The sequence below is a fragment of the Cyanistes caeruleus genome, unplaced genomic scaffold (genome assembly GCF_971803275.1).
Source record: "Cyanistes caeruleus unplaced genomic scaffold, bCyaCae1.hap1.1 HAP1_SCAFFOLD_260, whole genome shotgun sequence".
Taxonomy (NCBI): domain Eukaryota; kingdom Metazoa; phylum Chordata; class Aves; order Passeriformes; family Paridae; genus Cyanistes; species Cyanistes caeruleus.
In genome coordinates, this window is record NW_028256038.1 from 27,534 (window position 1) to 47,088 (window position 19,555).

Below are 19,555 nucleotides of genomic sequence, written 5' to 3' on the forward strand. Positions count from 1 at the left end.
GATGCCAGAGCGTCCTCAGGATGCAGTGGCCCCAAGCTCCGGCTGCCCCCCAGCATCTCTGCCCTCTGTCCATCCCTCTGTCCATCCCTCTGTCCATCCCTCTGTCCATCCCTCTGTCCATCCTCTCTTTCTATCCTCTCTGTCCATCCCTCTGTCCATCCCTCTGTCCATCCCCTCTGTCCTTCCCTCTGTCCATCCTCTCTTTCTATCCTCTCTGTCCATCCCTCTGTCCATCCCTCTGTCCATCCCTCTGTCCATCCCCTCCGTCCATCCCCTCTGTCCTTCCCTCTGTCCATCCTCTCTTTCTATCCCCTCTGTCCGTCCCTCTGTCCATCCCTCTGTCCATCCCTCTGTCCATCCCCTGTGTCCATCCCTGTGTCCATCCCTGTGTCCATCCCCTCTGTCCATCCCCTCTGTCCATCCCTCTGTCCATCCCTCTGTCCATCCCTCTGTCCATCCCCTCTGTCCATCCCTCTGTCCATCCCTCTGTCCATCCCTCTGTCCATCCCTCTGTCCATCCCTGTGTCCATCCCGAGGCCGGAGCCTGTTCCCCGCCTTTCCCCGCCTTTCCCGCTGTCCCAGCTCTGTTCCAGCCCCCCCGGGAGGCTCCTGCCCCCCGCCCCGAGGGGGCCCGGCCGGCCCTGCTGGGGCTCAGCCGCTCCCCGGGACCCCCCCCGCGTTTGAGGGGTCCGAGCTTTGAGGAAGGGAAGGTTTAAGAAGGAAAATCACCGAGCCCTGGGACACAGGAGACGAGAGATGCGGAGTTTTCCTCGTTCTCAGGACAGCACCGCTGCCCTGGGGGGGACCCCCCCATCCCGGCCTGCCCGGGGCCCGTTCCCCCTGCTGGGGCCGGGCCCTGCCGGGAGCCGGGAAGGGCGCAGGGCTGGAATTCGTTGTGTTCGTTGTTCTCCCGCTTTCCGCTGCTCCGGCCGCAGGCAGCGCCCGGCTCTGCTGCCGCTTCCCCAGCGCGGAATAAATCAAACTTCTCCCAGACTTTGCCCTTCCCGCACCTCCGGGGCTCCCCCGTGGCCGGGGTGTCCCCCCCGGGCGGCTGCGGGACACACGCCCCGGCTGGCGCGGGGACAGATTTTCCTAATTGACCTGGTACGGATCATCCCCGCAACCGTTGGGAACCACATTTCCACGCTTCACTTCTTAACGTTTTAAATACATATTTAACGGATGGTTGAGGCTTGCCGGGCCAGCTGGGAAACACACGGGTGTAAAAATAATACAACAAAGGCAAAGGGGCCGGGGGGGCCGGCGGGGAGGGGGCGGCCGGGGGATTTACCCCAGTGCGAGGAAGCTCCGAGCCTGTTGCGCGGAGCTGCCGGGGCGAGGGGAGCCGGGAGAGCCGCGCAGGAAGGCGGGAGGCATTGCCGAAGGTCGTTTTTTGTTCTCCTCTTAACGTCTTGCACTCTTTCCTTCTTTCTGTCTCTCCCCTCTCCCGCTCCCCGCTCGCTGGAGGCTTTTTTTGGGGGGCAGATTTGGGTTGGATGCTCCGAGAACTGCTCCAGGTCGCTGCGGGGCCGGAGCCGGGGGATGCTCGGGGCAGTTCGCTCGTGGGGAACAGAGAGGCCGGAACGCCGCTTCTCTCCGCCTCTCTCTGCACCGCTTACCGGGGGAATAAAGCCCGGGCTCGGGGCAGGAGCGGGCAGCGGGCGGGGGAAGCGGGGCCGAGCGCTGCCGGCGGGGCGGACGGGCCGGGCACCGGGGAACACCGACGTGCCGGGGGCTGTTTGCTCCCGTCCCCGTCCCGTCCCGCCCCCCCGACAGCTGTTCCCGGCGCTGTCATTGTTGCATTTTATTATGGATTTGACAAAAGTCCCTCCCCCCCGCCGGGCTCCCCGCGCCGCTCCGGCCGGCGCCCCCCCCCGCCCGCCCGCCCCATCGAGCCGGAGCGGCCCCGGTGACATCAGCCGTGCCCCCGGCGCCGCCGCCGATTGGCGCAGCCCCCCTCCCGCCCGGTGACATCGTTCCTCCCCGGCGCGGCTATAAAGCGGCCGCCGCTCCGCCGCAAGGTGCGCGCTGCTGCCGTGCTCGCCCGTCCCGGAGCGCCGCTCGCCACGGTGAGTGCCCCCCGCGCCCGCGCGGAGCCACGGCCCGGCCGGCGGAGCGAGGGACCGGACCGGACCGGACCGGACCGGACCGGACCGGACGGGACCGGACGGGACCGGACGGGACGGGACGGGACGGGACGGGACGGGACGGGACGGGATGGGATGGGATGGGATGGGATGGGATGGGATGGGATGGGATGGGATGGGATGGGATCCATGGGATGGGATCCATGGGATGGGATGGGATGGGATCCATGGGACGGGAGCCGCCCCCCGGCGAGGGGAGGGCGGGCAGCGGGGCCGGTCCAGCCGGGGCTGGAGGAGCGGGCTCGCCGTCGGGGCGGGCGCGGTGCCCCCGGAGAGCTGCGGCGGGCGCTGACCCGGGGCCGCCCGCGGGCTCTCTCCGTTCCCCGCAGGCTGCCCGGTGCGCGCCGCCGCCCCGCCCGCCGGGCCATGGACTCGGACGCCAGCCTGGTTTCCAGCCGCCCGTCCTCCCCGGAGCCCGATGACCTCTTCCTCACGGCCAGGAATAAAGGCAGCGGCGGGGGCTTCACGGGCGGCACCGTGTCCAGCTCCACGCAGAGCGACTCCCCGCCGGAGCTGAGCGCCGAGCTGCGCAGCGCCATGAGCGCCGCGGGGGTGGTGGTGGTGGACAAGCTGGGCTTCAAGTCCTCGTCGTCTTCCTCCTCCTCGTCCTCCTCTTCCTCCTCCAAGAAGGACAAGAAGCAGATGACGGAGCCGGAGCTGCAGCAGCTGAGGCTGAAGATCAACAGCCGGGAGCGCAAGAGGATGCACGACCTGAACATCGCCATGGACGGGCTGCGGGAGGTGATGCCCTACGCGCACGGCCCGTCGGTGCGCAAGCTCTCCAAGATCGCCACGCTGCTCCTGGCGCGCAACTACATCCTCATGCTCACCAACTCCCTGGAGGAGATGAAGCGCCTGGTCAGCGAGATCTACGGCGGCCACCACGCCGGTTTCCACCCCGCCGCCTGTCCCGGCGGCATGGGCGCGCACTCGGCTCCGCTGCCCGGCCACCCGGCCCACCCGGCCTCGCACCCCGTGCACCACCCCATCCTGCCCCCCGCCGCCGTCTCCAGCGCCTCCCTGCCCGGCTCCGGCCTCTCCGCCGTCAGCTCCATCCGGCCCCCGCACGGGCTCCTCAAATCGCCCTCGGCCGCCGCCGCCGCCGCCCCGCTGGGCAGCGGCTTCCAGCACTGGGGGGGGATGCCGTGCCCCTGCAGCATGTGCCAGGTGTCGGCCCCGCCGCACCACCACGTCTCGGGCATGGGCACGGCCAGCCTGCCCAGATTAGCCACCGACACCAAATGAGCCCCTCGGCGGGGCGGCCCCGCCGCGCCCCCGGCGCCTCCAGGACCTACAAACGCTCCCCCCCGGCGGCAGCGGGACCCCCCCGAGGGGCTGCGGGAGGGGATGGAGCCCGGCTCGGGGTCTGCCCTGCTCCCCAAAACACCGGGAGAACCCCCCCGGCACGAGAAAAGCCCCGCGCATCTCCTGTATTTCTAATTCTGCGACGTTGCCGGGAGCTCCGGAGGAGGGGAGGGCGGCGGTGCCCGGGCTGGCCGCAAACGGAGGAACCAAACCCGCCCCGGGGCTCCTCCATCCGCTCCTTCCTTCGCTCCCTCCCCTCTGCCGCTCTCGTTTCCACACGCAGAGCCTCCGGAGCCCTTCCCGGGTCGCATCCCCCCGGAAAGGCCGTCCCGGGGCTCCCGGGGCCGGCAGCAGCTCCGGGGGAAGCGCAGCCGGGAATTTCGGGGCCGGGAATTCCAGGGCCGGGAATTGCGGGGCCGGGAATTGCGGGGCCGGGAATTGCAGGGCCGGGAATTGCGGGGCCGGGAATTCCAGGGCCGGGAATTGCGGAGCCGATCCCCGCTCTCCCCGCCGGGGCTTTGGGCTCTTTCCGCTCCGGGATTTGTAAATAGACCGAGAAGGACGCGAGTCCGCTCCGCCTGAGCTTTCCGTCCGTGCACTTGTTCTGTGTCAGCCTCATGAGTGAAAAAGGGGTCGCTTTGCCTTCATTTCGTTGGGTTTTTGGGGTTTGTTGGGTTCTTTTAAGCGTATAACACTTTTGTTTCGGTTATTTTTTATTTTTTACGTTCCTGCCACTTTTAACCAAGTTTGAACTCTTTAATGCTCTTTCTGTGTAGGAACTTTCACCCTGTCCGTGTTGCAATACTGAGAACTTGGGCTTGTTTCTGAAATAACAACTTTTCTTATCGCTGCCCCTCGCAGAGATTTTATCATCTGTTTATTTTTGTAAAAAAAACACACAAAAAAAACCAAAAACAAAAAAGAAAAAGAAAAAAAAAAAGTTGCTAAATAATATTTATTACTTGTTTGGTTGCAAAAAAAAAAAAACAAAAAAAAAAGTGATCCACTGTTGAGATTTTAAATAAAATGAAAAAAAACCCAAAAACATTTTAAATAAATCTCCTTTTCTTCTTCCTCGCTGTCTCGGGAAGGCGGGGACAGATGGGGAAGTGATGGGAATATTTTAGGCGCATCCTTGACTTTCGAGGAGTTTTTTATCAGTTTGTTTCGCCGGCGAATCGAAACGGTTTGAGGTTTGGGTTTGGGTTTTTTGTTGGTTTTTTTTTTCTCCTTCTTCGTTTGTCCCATTTAGAATCAGAGCGGCGAGAAAAAACCGCGTCGGTAAAGTGAGAATTCCTCTGTGGAATCCAGCGCGAAAAAAGCGAAATATGAATTAAAAATGAATTAAATATGAATTCCGGGAGAGGAACCGTTCGGGCTGAGTTCGCTCACTGCGATGCTTTCTGCGTTCTCCTTCAGCTAAAAACGCACCGAACGAAAATCCACGGAAAAGAAAATGATTTGGGAACAACCAACTCGTTTTCTCGCCTCCCGAAGCCGCTGGTGCCCGTGGCCAGGGGTGATTTTGGCAGGTCTGGACTCAAGTCCGGGGCAGGAAATGTTTCAGGCAGCCCGAGGAAAGGGCTCTGGTGTTTGGGGAAAAGGAGCTCGGGGGGCTCCGGGACGGGCTGAAGTTCCCTGGGGGCTGCCGGGGCAAAACCTTTCCCGTCTCTCCCCAGCCCCACAAACATTTATTGAAATTTTTTTATATAAAAAACCGCCGGGCTCCCAGAAATGCACGATTATCCAGAAATGCACGGTTATCCAGAAATAATGCACGGTTATCCAGAAATAATGCACGGTTATCCAGAAATAATGCACGGTTATCCAGAAATGCACAATTATCCAGAAATAATGCACGGTTATCCAGAAATAATGCACGGTTATCCAGAAATAGTGCACGGTTATCCAGAAATGATGCACGGTTATCCAGAAATGCACGATTATCCAGAGATGCCCAATTATCCAGAAATGCACGGTTATGCAGAAATAATGCACAGTTATCCAGAAATGCACGATTGTCCAGAAATAATGCACGGTTATCCAGAAATAATGCACGGTTATCCAGAAATAATGCACGGTTATCCAGAAATGCACGGTTATCCAGAAATAATGCACGGTTATCCAGAAATAATGCATGGTTATCCAGAAATAATGCACGGTTATCCAGAAATCATGCACGGTTATCCAGAAATAATGCACGGTTATGCAGAAATCATGCACGGTTATCCAGAAATAATGCACGGTTATCCAGAAATAATGCACGGTTATCCATGAGTTCGGAGGGCTCGCGGAAGGGGCGGTTTGGAGGGCACGGGCAGGGAATGAGCGGGGCCGGAGCCGGGGTTTGTTTTGTTCGGGGTTTTGCTGGGTCCCGGTCCCGGTGGCCGGGCCGGGGTCCCCGCGGGTCCCTCGGAGCTCCGGGCGGGCCGGGCCGGCTCCTGCCGGCCCCTCCCGGGGAGCGAAGGGTTCGGGGAGCAGCGTCCCCCCCTCCCGGCACCTTCCCCGAGATCATGGAAACGCCACCAGCCCCGCGACAGCCCCGCCACAGCCGGGGGACACCACAGGGGACACCACAGGGGACATAGGGGGACACCACAGGGGACACAGGGGACACCACAGGGGACACCACAGGGGACATAGGGGACACAGGGGACACAGGGGGACACCACAGGGGACACCACAGGGGACACAGGGGGGACACCACAGGGGGACACCACAGGGGACACAGGGGGACACCACAGGGGACACAGGGGACACAGGGGGACACCACAGGGGACACCACAGGGGACACAGGGGGACACAGGGGACACAGGGGACACCACAGGGGGACACCACAGGGGACACAGAGGGACACCACAGGGGACACAGGGGACACAGGGGACACAGGGGACACAGAGGGACACAGAGGGACACGGGGGACACAGGGGGACACCACAGGGGGACACAGGGGACACCACAGGGGACACAGAGGGACACGGGAGACACAGGGGGACACAGGGGGACACCACAGGGGGACACGGGGGACACAGAGGGACACCACAGGGGACACAGGGGACACAGGGGACACAGGGGACACACGGGGACACAGGGGGCACACGGGGACACCACAGGGGACACAGGGGGACACCACAGGGGACACAGGGGGATACAGAGGGACACAGGGGACACAGAGGGACACAGGGGACACAGGGGATGGCCCGGCGCTGGTGGCTCCAGGGCTGCCCCCAGCTTTAGCGACCCCTCGGGGGTGGGGTCGGCACAAACGCCCCGGGCTGACCCCTCCTGCTACGGGACAGAGCCCCAGGCACGGAGCTGGGGACCCTCTGCCGGAGCTGGGGACCCTCTGCCACCGCTGGGGACCCTCTGCCACCGCTGGGGACCCTCTCCCGGAGCTGGGGACCCTCTCCCGGAGCTGGGGACCCTCCCCAAGAGCTGGGGACCCTCTGCCGGAGCTGGGGACCCTCTGCCGGAGCTGGGGACCCTCCCCAAGAGCTGGGGACCCTTCCCCAGAGCTGGGGACCCTCTCCCGGAGCTGGGGACCCTCTGCCGGAGCTGGGGACCGTCCCCCTGCCAGGAACCCACCCCAAGGCTCTGCCAGGGCCGGCAGGGCCCGGAGCACCGTGGTCCCCTCTCGGAGCCCCCCGCGGCTGCTGAGCCCAGCGCTCCCGGGCAGGGTGGGATCTGCAGGGCTCCAGAGCTGCAGGGCTGCAGGGATGTAGGGCTCTGGGGCTGCAGGGCTCTGGGGCTGCAGGGCTGCAGGGTTCCAGAGCTGCAGGGCTGAAGGCTGCAGGGTTCCAGAGCTGCAGGGTTCCAGAGCTGCAGGGTTCCGGAGCTGCAGGGTTCCAGAGCTGCAGGGCTGAAGGCTGCAGGGTTCCAGAGCTGCAGGGTTCCAGAGCTGCAGGGTTCCAGAGCTGCAGGGCTGAAGGCTGCAGGGTTCCAGAGCTGCAGGGTTCCAGAGCTGCAGGGCTGCTGGAGCCCCGATAGCGGTGCCAGCCCCCCCCGCACCCCCATCCGCGGGGAGGCCGAGGGAAGCGGAGCAGCTTTCCCAATTAGCGGCGCGGCATCGAGGGAGCGCTGCCGCCGAGGAAGGGCAGGAGCAGGTGAGAATTAGAGGGAGCATCATTAGGAGCTGTTCTTTGTCTCTATTAAAGGCAATAATTAGCGCCCTGACAGATGCAAAAGTCGGCAGTGGCCAGAAGCCGGTAAATCCTGCCCGGCTCGCCCCCGAGGGCCCGCGCCTGTCTCTAACAGGTGGTCCCGGGGAGCCCCCAAGGCCGGGGGGGTCCCGGCTCCTCTGGGGGCCCTTTCGGCCTCACCGCGGGCAGGAGCAGCGAGGGCAGCATCGCCCCCACCCCAAATGCCCCCTGCCCGTCCTCCCGGGGCCGGGGGGAGCCGGGGCTGGGAGCGAGCCGTGCCCCCCGAGCCCTCCTCACGGGATACCTGCGAATGAAGCCGGCCCCCCAAAGCTCTCCAAAGCCCCCCAAAGCCCCCCAAAGCCCCCCAAAGCTCCCCAAAGCTCCCCAAAGCTCCCCAAAGCTCCCCAAAGCCCCCCAAAGCTCCCCAAAGCTCCCCCAAAGCCCCCCCAAAGCTCCCCAAAGCCCCCCAAAGCCCCCCCAAAGCTCCCCAAAGCCCCCCAAAGCCCCCCAAAGCTCCCCAAAGCCCCCCCCAAAGCCCCCCCCAAAGCCTCCCAAAGCTCCCCAAAGCCCCCCAAAGGCCCCCAAAGCCCCCCAAAACTCCCCAAAGCTCCCCAAAGCCCCCCAAAGCCCCCCAAAGCTCCCCAAAGCCCCCCCCAAAGCCCCCCAAAGCTCCCCAAAGCTCCCCAAAGCCCCCCCAAAGCTCCCCAAAGCTCCCCAAAGCTCCCCAAAGCCCCCCAAAGCTCCCCAAAGCTCCCCAAAGCCCCCCAAAGCTCCCCCAAAGCTCCCCCAAATCTCCCCATATGTTCCCCCGCCCCAGGGGGAGCCCCGGCTGAGCCGCAGCCGGGTAAGGTTACGGGGCGGGGGGTGCCCATCTGCTCCCAGGGACCCGCACGGACCCCTCCGCCCTCCCCCTGCAGCTCTGAGGCTCTCTCGGGACTGTCGCGACCTGTCCCGACAGGAGGAGGAAACCCCCGCCCGCACATCCCGGAGTCTGAGCCGGCTCCCTCCTCATCCCCGCACTCCTTTCCTTCCTCCTTCCCCAACCTCCCCCACAATTTCCCCTTCCCTTTCCCCTCCTGCCCTTTCATTTCCCTCCTTCTCTTCCCTTTCCCCTCCTGCCCTTTCATTTCCCTCCTTCTCTTCCCTTTCCCCTCCTGCCCTTTCATTTCCCTCCTTCTCTTCCCTTTCCCCTCCTGCCCTTTCATTTCCCTCCTTCTCTTCCCCAGGCCCAGGAAGGGAGCGAGGGGCAGGCAGAGCTCGCCAGGGGCTGCAGGGACGGGAACAGCGGGCTCACACCGAGACAGGGGAAATTCAGCTTCAGATTCAGGAATTGTTCCCTGGCAAGGTGGGCAGGGGCTGGGATGGAATTGCCAGAGCAGCTGGGGCTGTCCCTGGATCCCTGGCAGTGCCCAAGGCCAGGCTGGACATTGGGAGCAGCTGGGACAGTGGGAGGTGTCCCTGCCATGGCTGGGGGGCTCTGGGTGGGATTTGAGGTCCCAAAAGGGCATCCAGGAGACCCAGGAGGAAGGGAAAGGTTGTCCACACCTCACTTCAACAGGGGAGTTCTTCAGCCTCTGCCTGGAGATTTTAAGCCGAGGTGACCAAAACCTGCTGCAAGCCCCTGGCTGAGGCTTTTCCCTTCTGCAGGGCAGCAGCTCTGCTTCCTGCCAGTCCAGTCCCGTGGGATGGGGCTGCAGGATCCCTTCCCTTCCTCTGGAATCAGCGTCCAGAGTGAGCACCCACAGCCCCTCCAGGCCCTCCTGAACCCAGCCCTTCCCAGACAAACGCGGCTGGTTTAGCTCCAGAGCTCTCCCCAGGCACAGGAAGGTCCTGGCAGGGTGAGGCTCACGGGTCACCCCTGGAAGCCGGGTCCTGGCAGGGTGAGGCTCACGGGTCACCCCTGGAAGCAGGAAGGTCCTGGCAGGGTGAGGCTCACGGGTCACCCCTGGAAGAAGGGTCCTGGCAGGGTGGGGCTCACGGGTCACCAATAGAAGCAGGGTCCTGGCAGGGTGAGGCTCACAGCTCACCCATGGAAGCAGGGTCCTGGCAGGGTGAGGCTCACAGGTCACCAATAGAAGCAGTGTCCTGGCAGGGTGAGGCTCACAGGTCACCCCTGGAAGAAGGGTCCTGGCAGGGTGAGGCTCACGGGTCACCCATGGAAGCAGGGTCCTGGCAGGGTGGGGCTCACGGGTCACCCCTGGAAGCAGGGTCCTGGCAGGGTGAGGCTCACAGGTCACCCCTGGCCAGCCTCAGCACGCTGCTGTTGTGGGGCCAGAGTGTCCCTGCGGTGTCCCCAGGGCAGGGGTGCCGGGTGGGACAGGGGTGTCACTCCGGAGCCCGTGGCACAGCCCTGGAGGGACAATCCCGGGCTGCTGCTCCTCCGTTCCTGCTGTCCCCGAGGGGCCGGGCCGGGGTGTGACGGGGACACGGCTGTGACAGCGGCCCCGGGTGATGCTGCAGCTCCTGCTGAGGCCGGGCAGTGCCTGGAGCAGAGCTCTGACCCTGCTGGGGCTTTTCCATCCCTGGGATCTGCGGGCCCTGACTCGGCGCCTCCCGGGTTATTCCCAACGCTCAGGTGCGGAACTTCCCAGAGTTACCGTGGAATCCCAGAACTTTGGGACCTGTGAGGTCACCCAGGCCAGGCCCGCCAGGGTCACCTGGGGCAGGGACACTGGAACGTGCCCAGGGGGGTTTGGGGTGGCTCCAGAGAGGGAGACTCCAGCCCCTCCCCGGGCAGCTGTTCCAGGGCTCTGCCCCTCCATGGAAGGAAGCTCTTCCTCAGCCTGGGCTGGAATTGTTGTGTTTTAGCTCCTGCCACTGCCACCAACACCCCCAGGAGCTCTCAGCTCCCTTCCCCAGCCTGCAAACCCTGTTTTCCATGGGGGCTTTGGGTGGGAAGGGAGGTTTCCCCAAAGCCTCGCTCGGGCTCTGGGAGCTCTTTCCATCCTCCCAGGGGCAGGGGCAGGTCAGGAGCGACCCCTGGGCTCTGCCACCTCTCTGGGCATCACCCAAACTGAATTCCCCACTGCAGGCATTTCATATTTTCACTCTTTAATATTTCTGCCCAAAGTCGTTGAGGGCAGCCAGTGACTGCTGATGGCACCGGCTCCGTCTCTGCCAAAGGGCACCGGGAGCTCGAGTCCTCCTGGGTCGGGATCAGAACCCCCAAAGTTCATTCAGAATCCAGCTTTAAACACTGCCTGAACACGGAACATCCCATGGATCAGAGGTCCAAACACTCTGGAAACAAAGCTGGGGTGATTTTCCCACTTTTTAAACTTGTAGAGGTGTGGAGTTTGTATCACCGAGCAAAACAAAGCACAAATAACACCAGGATGAAAAGAGAAATTCTCTTCAGTGTTTAGAATCGAGGAGAATCCTCCATGGAATTTCATGAAGTGTCCATCAAATGAAGTTATTCATTATCACAAATTTTGATAAAGGTAACAAAAGGCGGCTCTTTAAGGAGATCTAAATAAAAATATCTTGGCACTTTTGTCTGGAAAAACGTTCTCCTGGAAAATGTGTTGGGATCTGGAGACTCTTCAGCAGATCCTTCACTCAAGGGCTGTTTCCTGACAAGAAAATGAGCACAGGAATGCTGGTCCTGCTCAGCACTGCAGAGATCAATTGATTACAATTATGGATCATTAATTGGCGCCAGGAATATTTTATTCATTCTGGACACTGGGAACTCAGCTGGGCTTTAACGAGCATAAGGAAAACGCTCTCTTTTTTTAACAAAACCTCTCCAAAATTCCAGACTTGGTGGGATTTGGGGGGGCTGTGAGTTGGACCCCGGTGATCCCTGTGGGTTGGGATATTCTGTAATTCTGTGATTCTCCTGGCCTGCTTCAGCCTTTGAAAATCCAAGCAGGCTCCCACCCCCCCTCCCAGAGGGGCTTCCAGGGCCACCTGGCTGCATCCAGAGGCTTTTTGCAGCTGCCAGCCCTTCCTGTCGGGAACGGGGAGTTGGGAAAAGGCAGGACCGGAGCAGCTCCAGCCCTCGGGAGCTCCGAGCAGGCCGGGATCCTCGGGGAGCTCATCCCGAGGCTTTTCCCCTCCTGATGTCCTGATGGGATCGTGGTTGGGTTCTTTTCCCCCTTGCACTGGGATTGATGAGCGAGAGGCGATTTTCTCTCTAAACTCGGTTGTTTATTCTTATTTTATTTACATTATACACCTACAAGGCCCAAGGAGCTTGGTGCACTGAGATAGGAAAGGTGCAAAATGGCCAACAAAGATCTTCTTCAAGGTCTTTTAGTGTCTATTTAACCAATTAACAGATGCCAAGTAAATTATTTTAATTAATGACTCAATGACCCATCACCTGTGACATTTTCTATCCAATCACCTCCTGCTGCCCCAAAACCTCAAGAAGATGAAGATGAAGAAGAAAGAAAGGAGACAACTAATCTAAGTCTAAATCCTCCATCTTGTCTTCATTTTGGAGTTTAAACTCCAAACTTTAAGTTTCTCACCCAGTGACTTCAGAAATCTCTCTGATTTACGCGCCCCCACTCCAGGTTTTGCTATTTAACTGTTGTTTATATGAACATTAACGGTGTTAAACGAAGCTCAGGGTTTTCCCGGGCGTCAGAGCCAGGTACCAGAGATAAGGGCACACTCTCTGTGCCTCTGACCGCAGCCCTAAAAGATGGATGTAAATGCAAAAGAGTGTTTCCCTTCGCCATTCAGGCCCATTCTTGGCATGGGCTTTAGAAGTTTTGTTCTGCCATTTATCTTCACTTGTTGGAGATGTCTTGACAAACTCCTGAGAATCAATTTCCCATCAGCTTTGGGCCGGCTCTCCCTGAAGCGCCAGGTCAGCTCTGAGCGATGGCATGAGCAGGGGTTATCTGGACGGGCCACCCCGCTGCATTGTCCCCGCGCTGTGCCGCGGTGTCCCCGCGTTGTCACACACCGAGGCCACCGCGCCGCTCCCGCCTGCCATCCATCATCTGCCAACGCCAACACAATCGGGCCGGGCCCAGTGCCGGGGCTGTTCCTGCCAGCCACGAGCGCTCCTTTTCCTTTAATATATTCCCAATGTTGATCCTATTAGCGGGGAAAATCAATCAATCACTGTCAGCAAACATCAGCGGACGGACGGCGGTGTGGGGACGGTGGGAGGATCCTGCAGACGTTTGTTAAACGCTGTTTGCAGAAAGATATATACATATATGTATAAGACACATTTCTACACCTCTTTGTCTGCTTGGAAAAGGGAAAAAAAATCGGGGAAACTCACAGTTCTTGGGTTTTTGGGGTTGGTTTTTTGTCGTGTGGATCTTGGTTGGGTTTTTTTCCCCCCAAAGCAGCCACAGCGTTAATCACTCTTATAGGAAAAATCCTTTTGAGTGAAAACTGAGCGGAGTTTTGGGAGGGGGGATCTTGTTTTGTTCCCCCTGAGGGAGAGGAGCAAGGTTTGGCTTGCTGTGCCCAAGGAGAGGAGGCTCGAGGTGTCCCACAGGGACAGGGAGACTCCAGACTCCTTCCAAAGAGCGGAGCTGGGGCATTTTCTTTGAGGGAGAAGCCCCTCCAAGGAGGGAATTCAGCATCCCTCATTTGGGGCTGGACAGCCCCAGGAGTTTCCCTCCCTCCTTTCCCCGGCAGAAATAATTCCATGTTAATTTAATGCTGCTCCAGAGGAAGATTTCCCCTGCTGGGAGCTGAGCACACCGGGAGCTGGGCCCTGTCCCAAACCCATTGCAGAGCCCCGGAAGGGATGGGGAGGATCCTCCCCCAGTCACAACTTCAGGCACAGAGAGCAGAAGATGTGGAAGGTGGAGGGGAAAGGAGCTGAGCTCAGGAAAATGCAGAATGGCTCTTGAGGTGTCTCTGGATCCCAGGCTGGACACTGGGAGCACCTGGGACAGTGGGAGGGGTCCCTGCCATGGATGGGCTGGGAATGGGATGAGCTTTAAGGTCCCTCCAACCCAAACCATTCCCTGAGGGATTTTATTTGAGGTGTCAGAGATGCCGTGGAGCCGCCGGCCCTTGCCCTGTGCTCACGGGATCTGCTTTGGGGACAGGTTTTCCCGCAGGGTTTTCCTCTGCCAGGCCCCAGCAGAGGAGCTGGTAGGAGGAATTTACCCTTCCAGGACCCTCCCTGCCTCTCTCGCTTCCCAGGATGGGCAGTTCAAGCCCCCGAGGCTGAGCTTGCAGGAGCTTTGTGCCAGCATTCCCTGGAATCCAGCCCCTGTTGGAGCGCCTGAAGGGGCTCAGGAATCACCTGTGCCCTGGAAAACATCCCGGGAATTCCACATGATCCATGGAAACCGCTCCGTGCACAGCAGGGCAGGGAGCTGAGCTGCAGGACCCCGTGAGCTCCGGGGATCCTGCGGTTCCAGGGCTCCGGGAAGGGGAGCTCGGTGTGGGCACCCCCAAAAGCCCTCCCCACCTGCCCCCGGCTCCTGCAGCCCCCGGCAAAACCCATCGGAAATAAACCTGGAGAAATGTGGGAAAAACAAGGGAAAAACTGGGAATGGAGCTGGGGAAAGGAAAGGAAAGGAAAGGAAAGGAAAGGAAAGGAAAGGAAAGGAAAGGAAAGGAAAGGAAAGGAAAGGAAAGGAAAGGAAAGGAAAGGAAAGGAAAGGAAAGGAAAGGAAAGGAAAGGAAAGGAAAGGAAAGGAAAGGAAAGGAAAGGAAAGGAAAGGAAAGGAAAGGAAAGGAAAGGAAAGGAAAGGAAAGGAAAGGAAAGGAAAGGAAAGGAAAGGAAAGGAAAGGAAAGGAAAGGAAAGGAAAGGAAAGGAAAGGAAAGGAAAGGAAAGGAAAGGAAAGGAAAGGAAAGGAAAGGAAAGGAAAGGAAAGGAAAGGAAAGGAAAGGAAAGGAAAGGAAAGGAAAGGAAAGGAAAGGAGAGGGGAAGGAGAGGGGAAGGAAAGGGGAAGGAAAGGGGAAGGAAAGGGGAAGGAAAGGGGAAGGAAAGGGGAAGGAAAGGGGAAGGAAAGGGGAAGGAAAGGGGAAGGAGCTGCAGCATGCCAGGAGCTCTCACAGTGTTTGAAGTGTTTGGCAGTGAGGGGGAAGGGAGGGAAGCTGCGGCTGAAGCCGATCAGGACTCAGCCCTGGGCACAGCCTGGCATTTGGCACCCGACATTCCCGGGAAGCTCCAGCCCCAGGCTCCGTCTCCTGCCCACAGAAACCCCAAAAGCTGCTGGAGAGGGGAGGTGGGGGAAAGGGAGCCACAAATCCGTGGCTGACGGGTCCTGAGGAAGGGAGGAGTCGCTCCCGAGGTGGGGATCTGAAGAGTGGGATTTGCCTGGGACAACACAATAAACGCACAATTCAGATTTTGTTTCTTTTTCATGTCTATGGAGGAAAATCCTCTGCGGCTTCATTAACAAACCTGTCCCTAATCCTACCCAAACCTCCTGAAAAAAGATGATATTAACTGAAATCCAGCCGGCCTTCCAGAGCCTGGGAGTAAATGAACTTTTAATGCATGGAGAACATATTCATTATAATGTATAAAGAGGCAATTTTCATTTTGTTTGTGTTCTTAAGAGTGTGACAGCGTCTTGTTTGCCACTGCCCCTGGGTATAAGCCAGCATTGTGTGCCTTAATTAGATATTCCCGTGCTAGTGTGAGGGACATATGTCTATTCACGGGAACAAACATCAAGAGTCTGCCACGGCCTTTCATGTCCTGCTACGTTGGAATAAAGGCAGAGCAAGTGCAAGCTCTCCCAAGGACCTGTGGCCCCAAACAGCTTGAACACAAGGCTGGGGCATTCAGCGATTGGTTACAGTTTATTAACAGCCCATGAACTCCTCATCTGCTCCTGCCTCTCCTTCCAGCGTCACCTGCGGCTGCCGGCGGCACAAGCGCTCCGGGGATGGGGCTCGGAGCTTCCCCGCTCCCTCCTGCCCTGCTCGCCCCTTCCTCGGGCTCGGGGGGTGGCCCAAAGGGACACAAAGTCCTGGAGGCTCCGGTGGCCCCCGGGAGCTCGGATTCCCAACTCGCATCCCTTGGCACAGGAGCGCGCCCCTCTCGTGTCCCAGCGGGAAATCCGGAGCCTGACCTGGGCACAGCTGGAGGCTTTGGGGAGATCTGACAGGGTGAGAGGAGCCAGGTCAGGGCTGTGAGCAGGGGAGGGTCAGAGGTTGGAGGAGAGCAGGGTGAAAACAGCCCGGAGCAGCTGGGGCTGTCCCTGGACCCCTGGCAGTGCCCAAGGCCAGGCAGGACATGGGGACAGTGGAGGTGTCACTGCCATGGCTGGGTGACACTGGCTGGGGCTCGGGGTCCCTCCCAGCCCAGCCCATTCCAGGACTGTGTCAATGACATTTCCTCACAGATGTCCAGGCACCTGGACACCGGCCAGAGCCATTCAACCCATCAGGGAAAATGGTCTTTGCCATCGCTGTGAGGTGACTGTGAACAGCCTGACAGCCAGAACAGCCAGAACAGCCAGAACAGCCTGACAGCCTGAACAGCCTGAACAGCCTGAACAGCCAGAACAGCCTGACAGCCAGAACAGCCAGAACAGCCAGAACAGCCAGAACAGCCTGACAGCCAGAACAGCCAGAACAGCCAGAACAGCCTGACAGCCAGAACAGCCTGACAGCCTGAACAGCCAGAACAGCCTGAACAGCCAGAACAGCCTGACAGCCAGAACAGCCAGAACAGCCTGACAGCCAGAACAGCCTGAACAGCCTGACAGACAGAACAGCCAGAACAGCCTGACAGCCAGAACAGCCAGAACAGCCTGAACAGCCTGAACAGCCTGACAGCCAGAACAGCCTGACAGCCAGAACAGCCAGAACAGCCAGAACAGCCAGAACAGCCTGACAGCCTCACAGCCAGAACAGCCTGACAGCCAGAACAGCCTGACAGCCAGAACAGCCAGAACAGCCTGACAGCCAGAACAGCCAGAACAGCCAGAACAGCCTGACAGCCAGAACAGCCTGACAGCCAGAACAGCCTGACAGCCAGAACAGCCTGACAGCCTGACAGCCAGAACAGCCAGAACAGTCTGACAGCCAGAACAGCCAGAACAGCCAGAACAGCCAGAACAGCCAGAACAGCCTGACAGCCAGAACAGCCAGAACAGCCTGACAGCCTGACAGCCAGAACAGCCAGAACAGCCTGACAGCCAGAACAGCCAGAACAGCCTGACAGCCTGACAGCCAGAACAGCCAGAACAGCCAGAACAGCCTGACAGCCAGAACAGCCAGAACAGCCAGAACAGCCAGAACAGCCAGAACAGCCTGAACAGCCAGAACAGCCAGAACAGCCAGAACAGCCAGAACAGCCTGACAGCCTGACAGCCAGAACAGCCTGACAGCCTGACAGCCAGAACAGCCTGACAGCCAGAACAGCCTCACAGCCAGAACAGCCTGACAGCCTGACAGCCAGAACAGCCAGAACAGCCTGACAGCCAGAACAGCCTGACAGCCAGAACAGCCTGACAGCCAGAACAGCCAGAACAGCCTGACAGCCAGAACAGCCAGAACAGCCAGAACAGCCTGACAGCCAGAACAGCCTGACAGCCAGAACAGCCTGACAGCCAGAACAGCCAGAACAGCCTGACAGCCAGAACAGCCAGAACAGCCTCACAGCCAGAACAGCCTCACAGCCAGAACAGCCAGAACAGCCAGAACAGCCTGACAGCCAGAACAGCCTGACAGCCAGAACAGCCAGAACAGCCCAGGTCGGGGTGTGCACACCCTCCCATCTCCCCCGCCCGTCCAGAGGCAGCTCCTGCCCGGCTCCCCTGCGATGCCTCCACACAGCCCAGCTCACCTGGAGCTGCCCAGGGCCGGGGATCAGCCCTGCGGCCACCAGGAGCCCGCCTGGGATAATTGGCTGCGCTAATGAGCGGCATTAATGAGCTGCTCTCCTGCAGCAGAGCCTCAGGGTCCGGCTGCAGCAGCTCAGAGCAGGCAGGAACAGACCCAGGCCCAGAATCTCCCTGGCAGGGGCTCAGGGCTGCCCTGGGCTCACGTGGAGGCAGAGAGTCCCCAACAGCAGCTGGGCCCCTCTGTCCACCTTGTGAGCACCTCTGTCCACCTCAGGACAGCTCTGTCCATCCCATGGGCACCTCTGTCCATCCCAGGGACACCTCTGTCCACCTTGTGGGCACCTCTGTCCACCTTGTGGGCACCTCTGTCCATCCCATGGGCACCTCTGTCCATCCCAGGGACACCTCTGTCCATCCCAGGGACACCTCTGTCCACCCCAGGACACCTCTGTCCACCTTGTGAGCACCTCTGTCCATCCCAGGGACACCTCTGTCCATCCCAGGGACACCTCTGTCCATCCCAGGACACCTCTGTCCATCCCAGGGACACCTCTGTCCATCCCAGGGACACCTCTGTCCACCCCAGGACACCTCTGTCCATCCCAGGGACACCTCTGTCCACCTTGTGAGCACCTCTGTCCATCCCAGGACACCTCTGTCCATCCCAGGGACACCTCTGTCCATCCCAGGACACCTCTGCCCACCCCAGGACACCTCTGTCCATCCCAGGACACCTCTGTCCATCCCAGGGACACCTCTGTCCATCCCAGGACACCTCTGCCCACCCCAGGACACCTCTGTCCATCCCAGGACACCTCTGTCCACCCCAGGCCACCAAAGGGACACTTCCCAGCCTGGCTGTCGGCAGCACTTTGGATTTGGGCACAGAGAGATGGAGAAAACCCTGCTGGAGTGACAATCCTGGGATTAAATTTAATTAAAAAAAATGAAATTTTATTGTGGAATAAAAGCTTTCCAAGGTGGATGTTCAGCTGCATTTGTGGCAGGACTTTCAGGTTTGTGGTTAAAGCAATCCCTCTGCATTATTTGAAGAGGAATAAAAAGCTCAGTGCTGTGAAAGGGGCAGCAGAGATTGACACACACACGAGTGCAGGCACCCCAAACCCACAGGATGGATCCCAGTCCCCCAGAAACCACAGACAATCCCACTCTGGGATGAGAGCTGGGCTCTGAGACCCAGGAGAACACTGAATCTCACATTCATTAAATTTATGGCGTGTTTCCATGGTGAGCCATGAAAACAACTGTCAAAGGTAGAAAAGCTAAAAGTGGGAGTGTGTAGATCCCAGAGTTTTCTGAAGTCACTGAGTGCAAAAGTTAAAGTTTGGAGTTTAAACTGGTTTAGAGAGCAGAAGACAAGGTGGAGCATTTACAATGTTGTTTCTTTTCCTTCTTCTTTCTTCTTCATCTTCTTCTTCCAGAGGTTTTTGGGTAGCAGGAGGTGATTGGATAGAAAATGTCACAGTGCAGCACACAGATGATGGGTATTGGGTCATTAATTAAAATAATTTACGTGTCTGTTGTTAATTGGGTAAGAATGAGTATAAAGATAAAAGAACTGAGTGTTCAGGGCCATTTTGTGCTTTCAGAGCCCAAAGTGAGCCAGGTTATGGTGAATTAAACTTGTGCAGAGAGTCTGGAGAGAGCTGCCAGGTTTGGTGATAATATCCCAATAAACACGAGAAACAAAATCCTAACGAGCTTTGGAGTTTGTGTCCTGAGCTGGAGAACTGGGATAAACAGAATTCCAGTGAGGGAACATCCCAAAGGAACTGGGATAAACAGAATTCCAGTGAGGGAACATCCCAAAGGAACTGGGATAAACAGAATTCCAGTGAGAGAACATCCCAAAGGAACTGGGATAAACAGAATTCCCAGTGAGGGAACATCCCAAAGGAACTGGGATAAACAGAATTCCCAGTGAGGGAACATCCCAAAGGAGAGCTCAGAGAAGCTGAGAAATCCAGGAGTGAAAAAAAGAAGAACAGAAGAAGCAAAGCAGCAGAATCAAGAAAGAGAAAAAAACCCAAAAAATAATTTTTAAAAAAGTTAAAAATAAAATAAAAATTAAAAAATTAAAATTTATTTAAATGTTATTATATTATTTAAATATTAAAAATTTAAAAAAAAAATAAAGGGAGAGGACAAGTGGGTTTTGTCAGCAGAACTTCTCTTCTGGTGTCCCTCCTCTGGCCTCTGGGC

General features: G+C 58.7%; 1 protein-coding gene across 1 annotated transcript; it reads left to right on the forward strand.

The window, feature by feature from the left end:
* The first annotated feature begins 1,988 nt into the window (after positions 1-1,988).
* Positions 1,989-4,495, forward strand: OLIG2 (oligodendrocyte transcription factor 2). Its single transcript, XM_086874555.1, has 2 exons — positions 1,989-2,069; positions 2,477-4,495. Exon 2 carries the CDS (start codon positions 2,514-2,516, stop codon positions 3,390-3,392), a length of 879 nt encoding a protein of 292 aa, XP_086730681.1. The 5' UTR covers positions 1,989-2,069; positions 2,477-2,513; the 3' UTR covers positions 3,393-4,495.
* Positions 4,496-19,555: the final 15,060 nt, after the last annotated feature.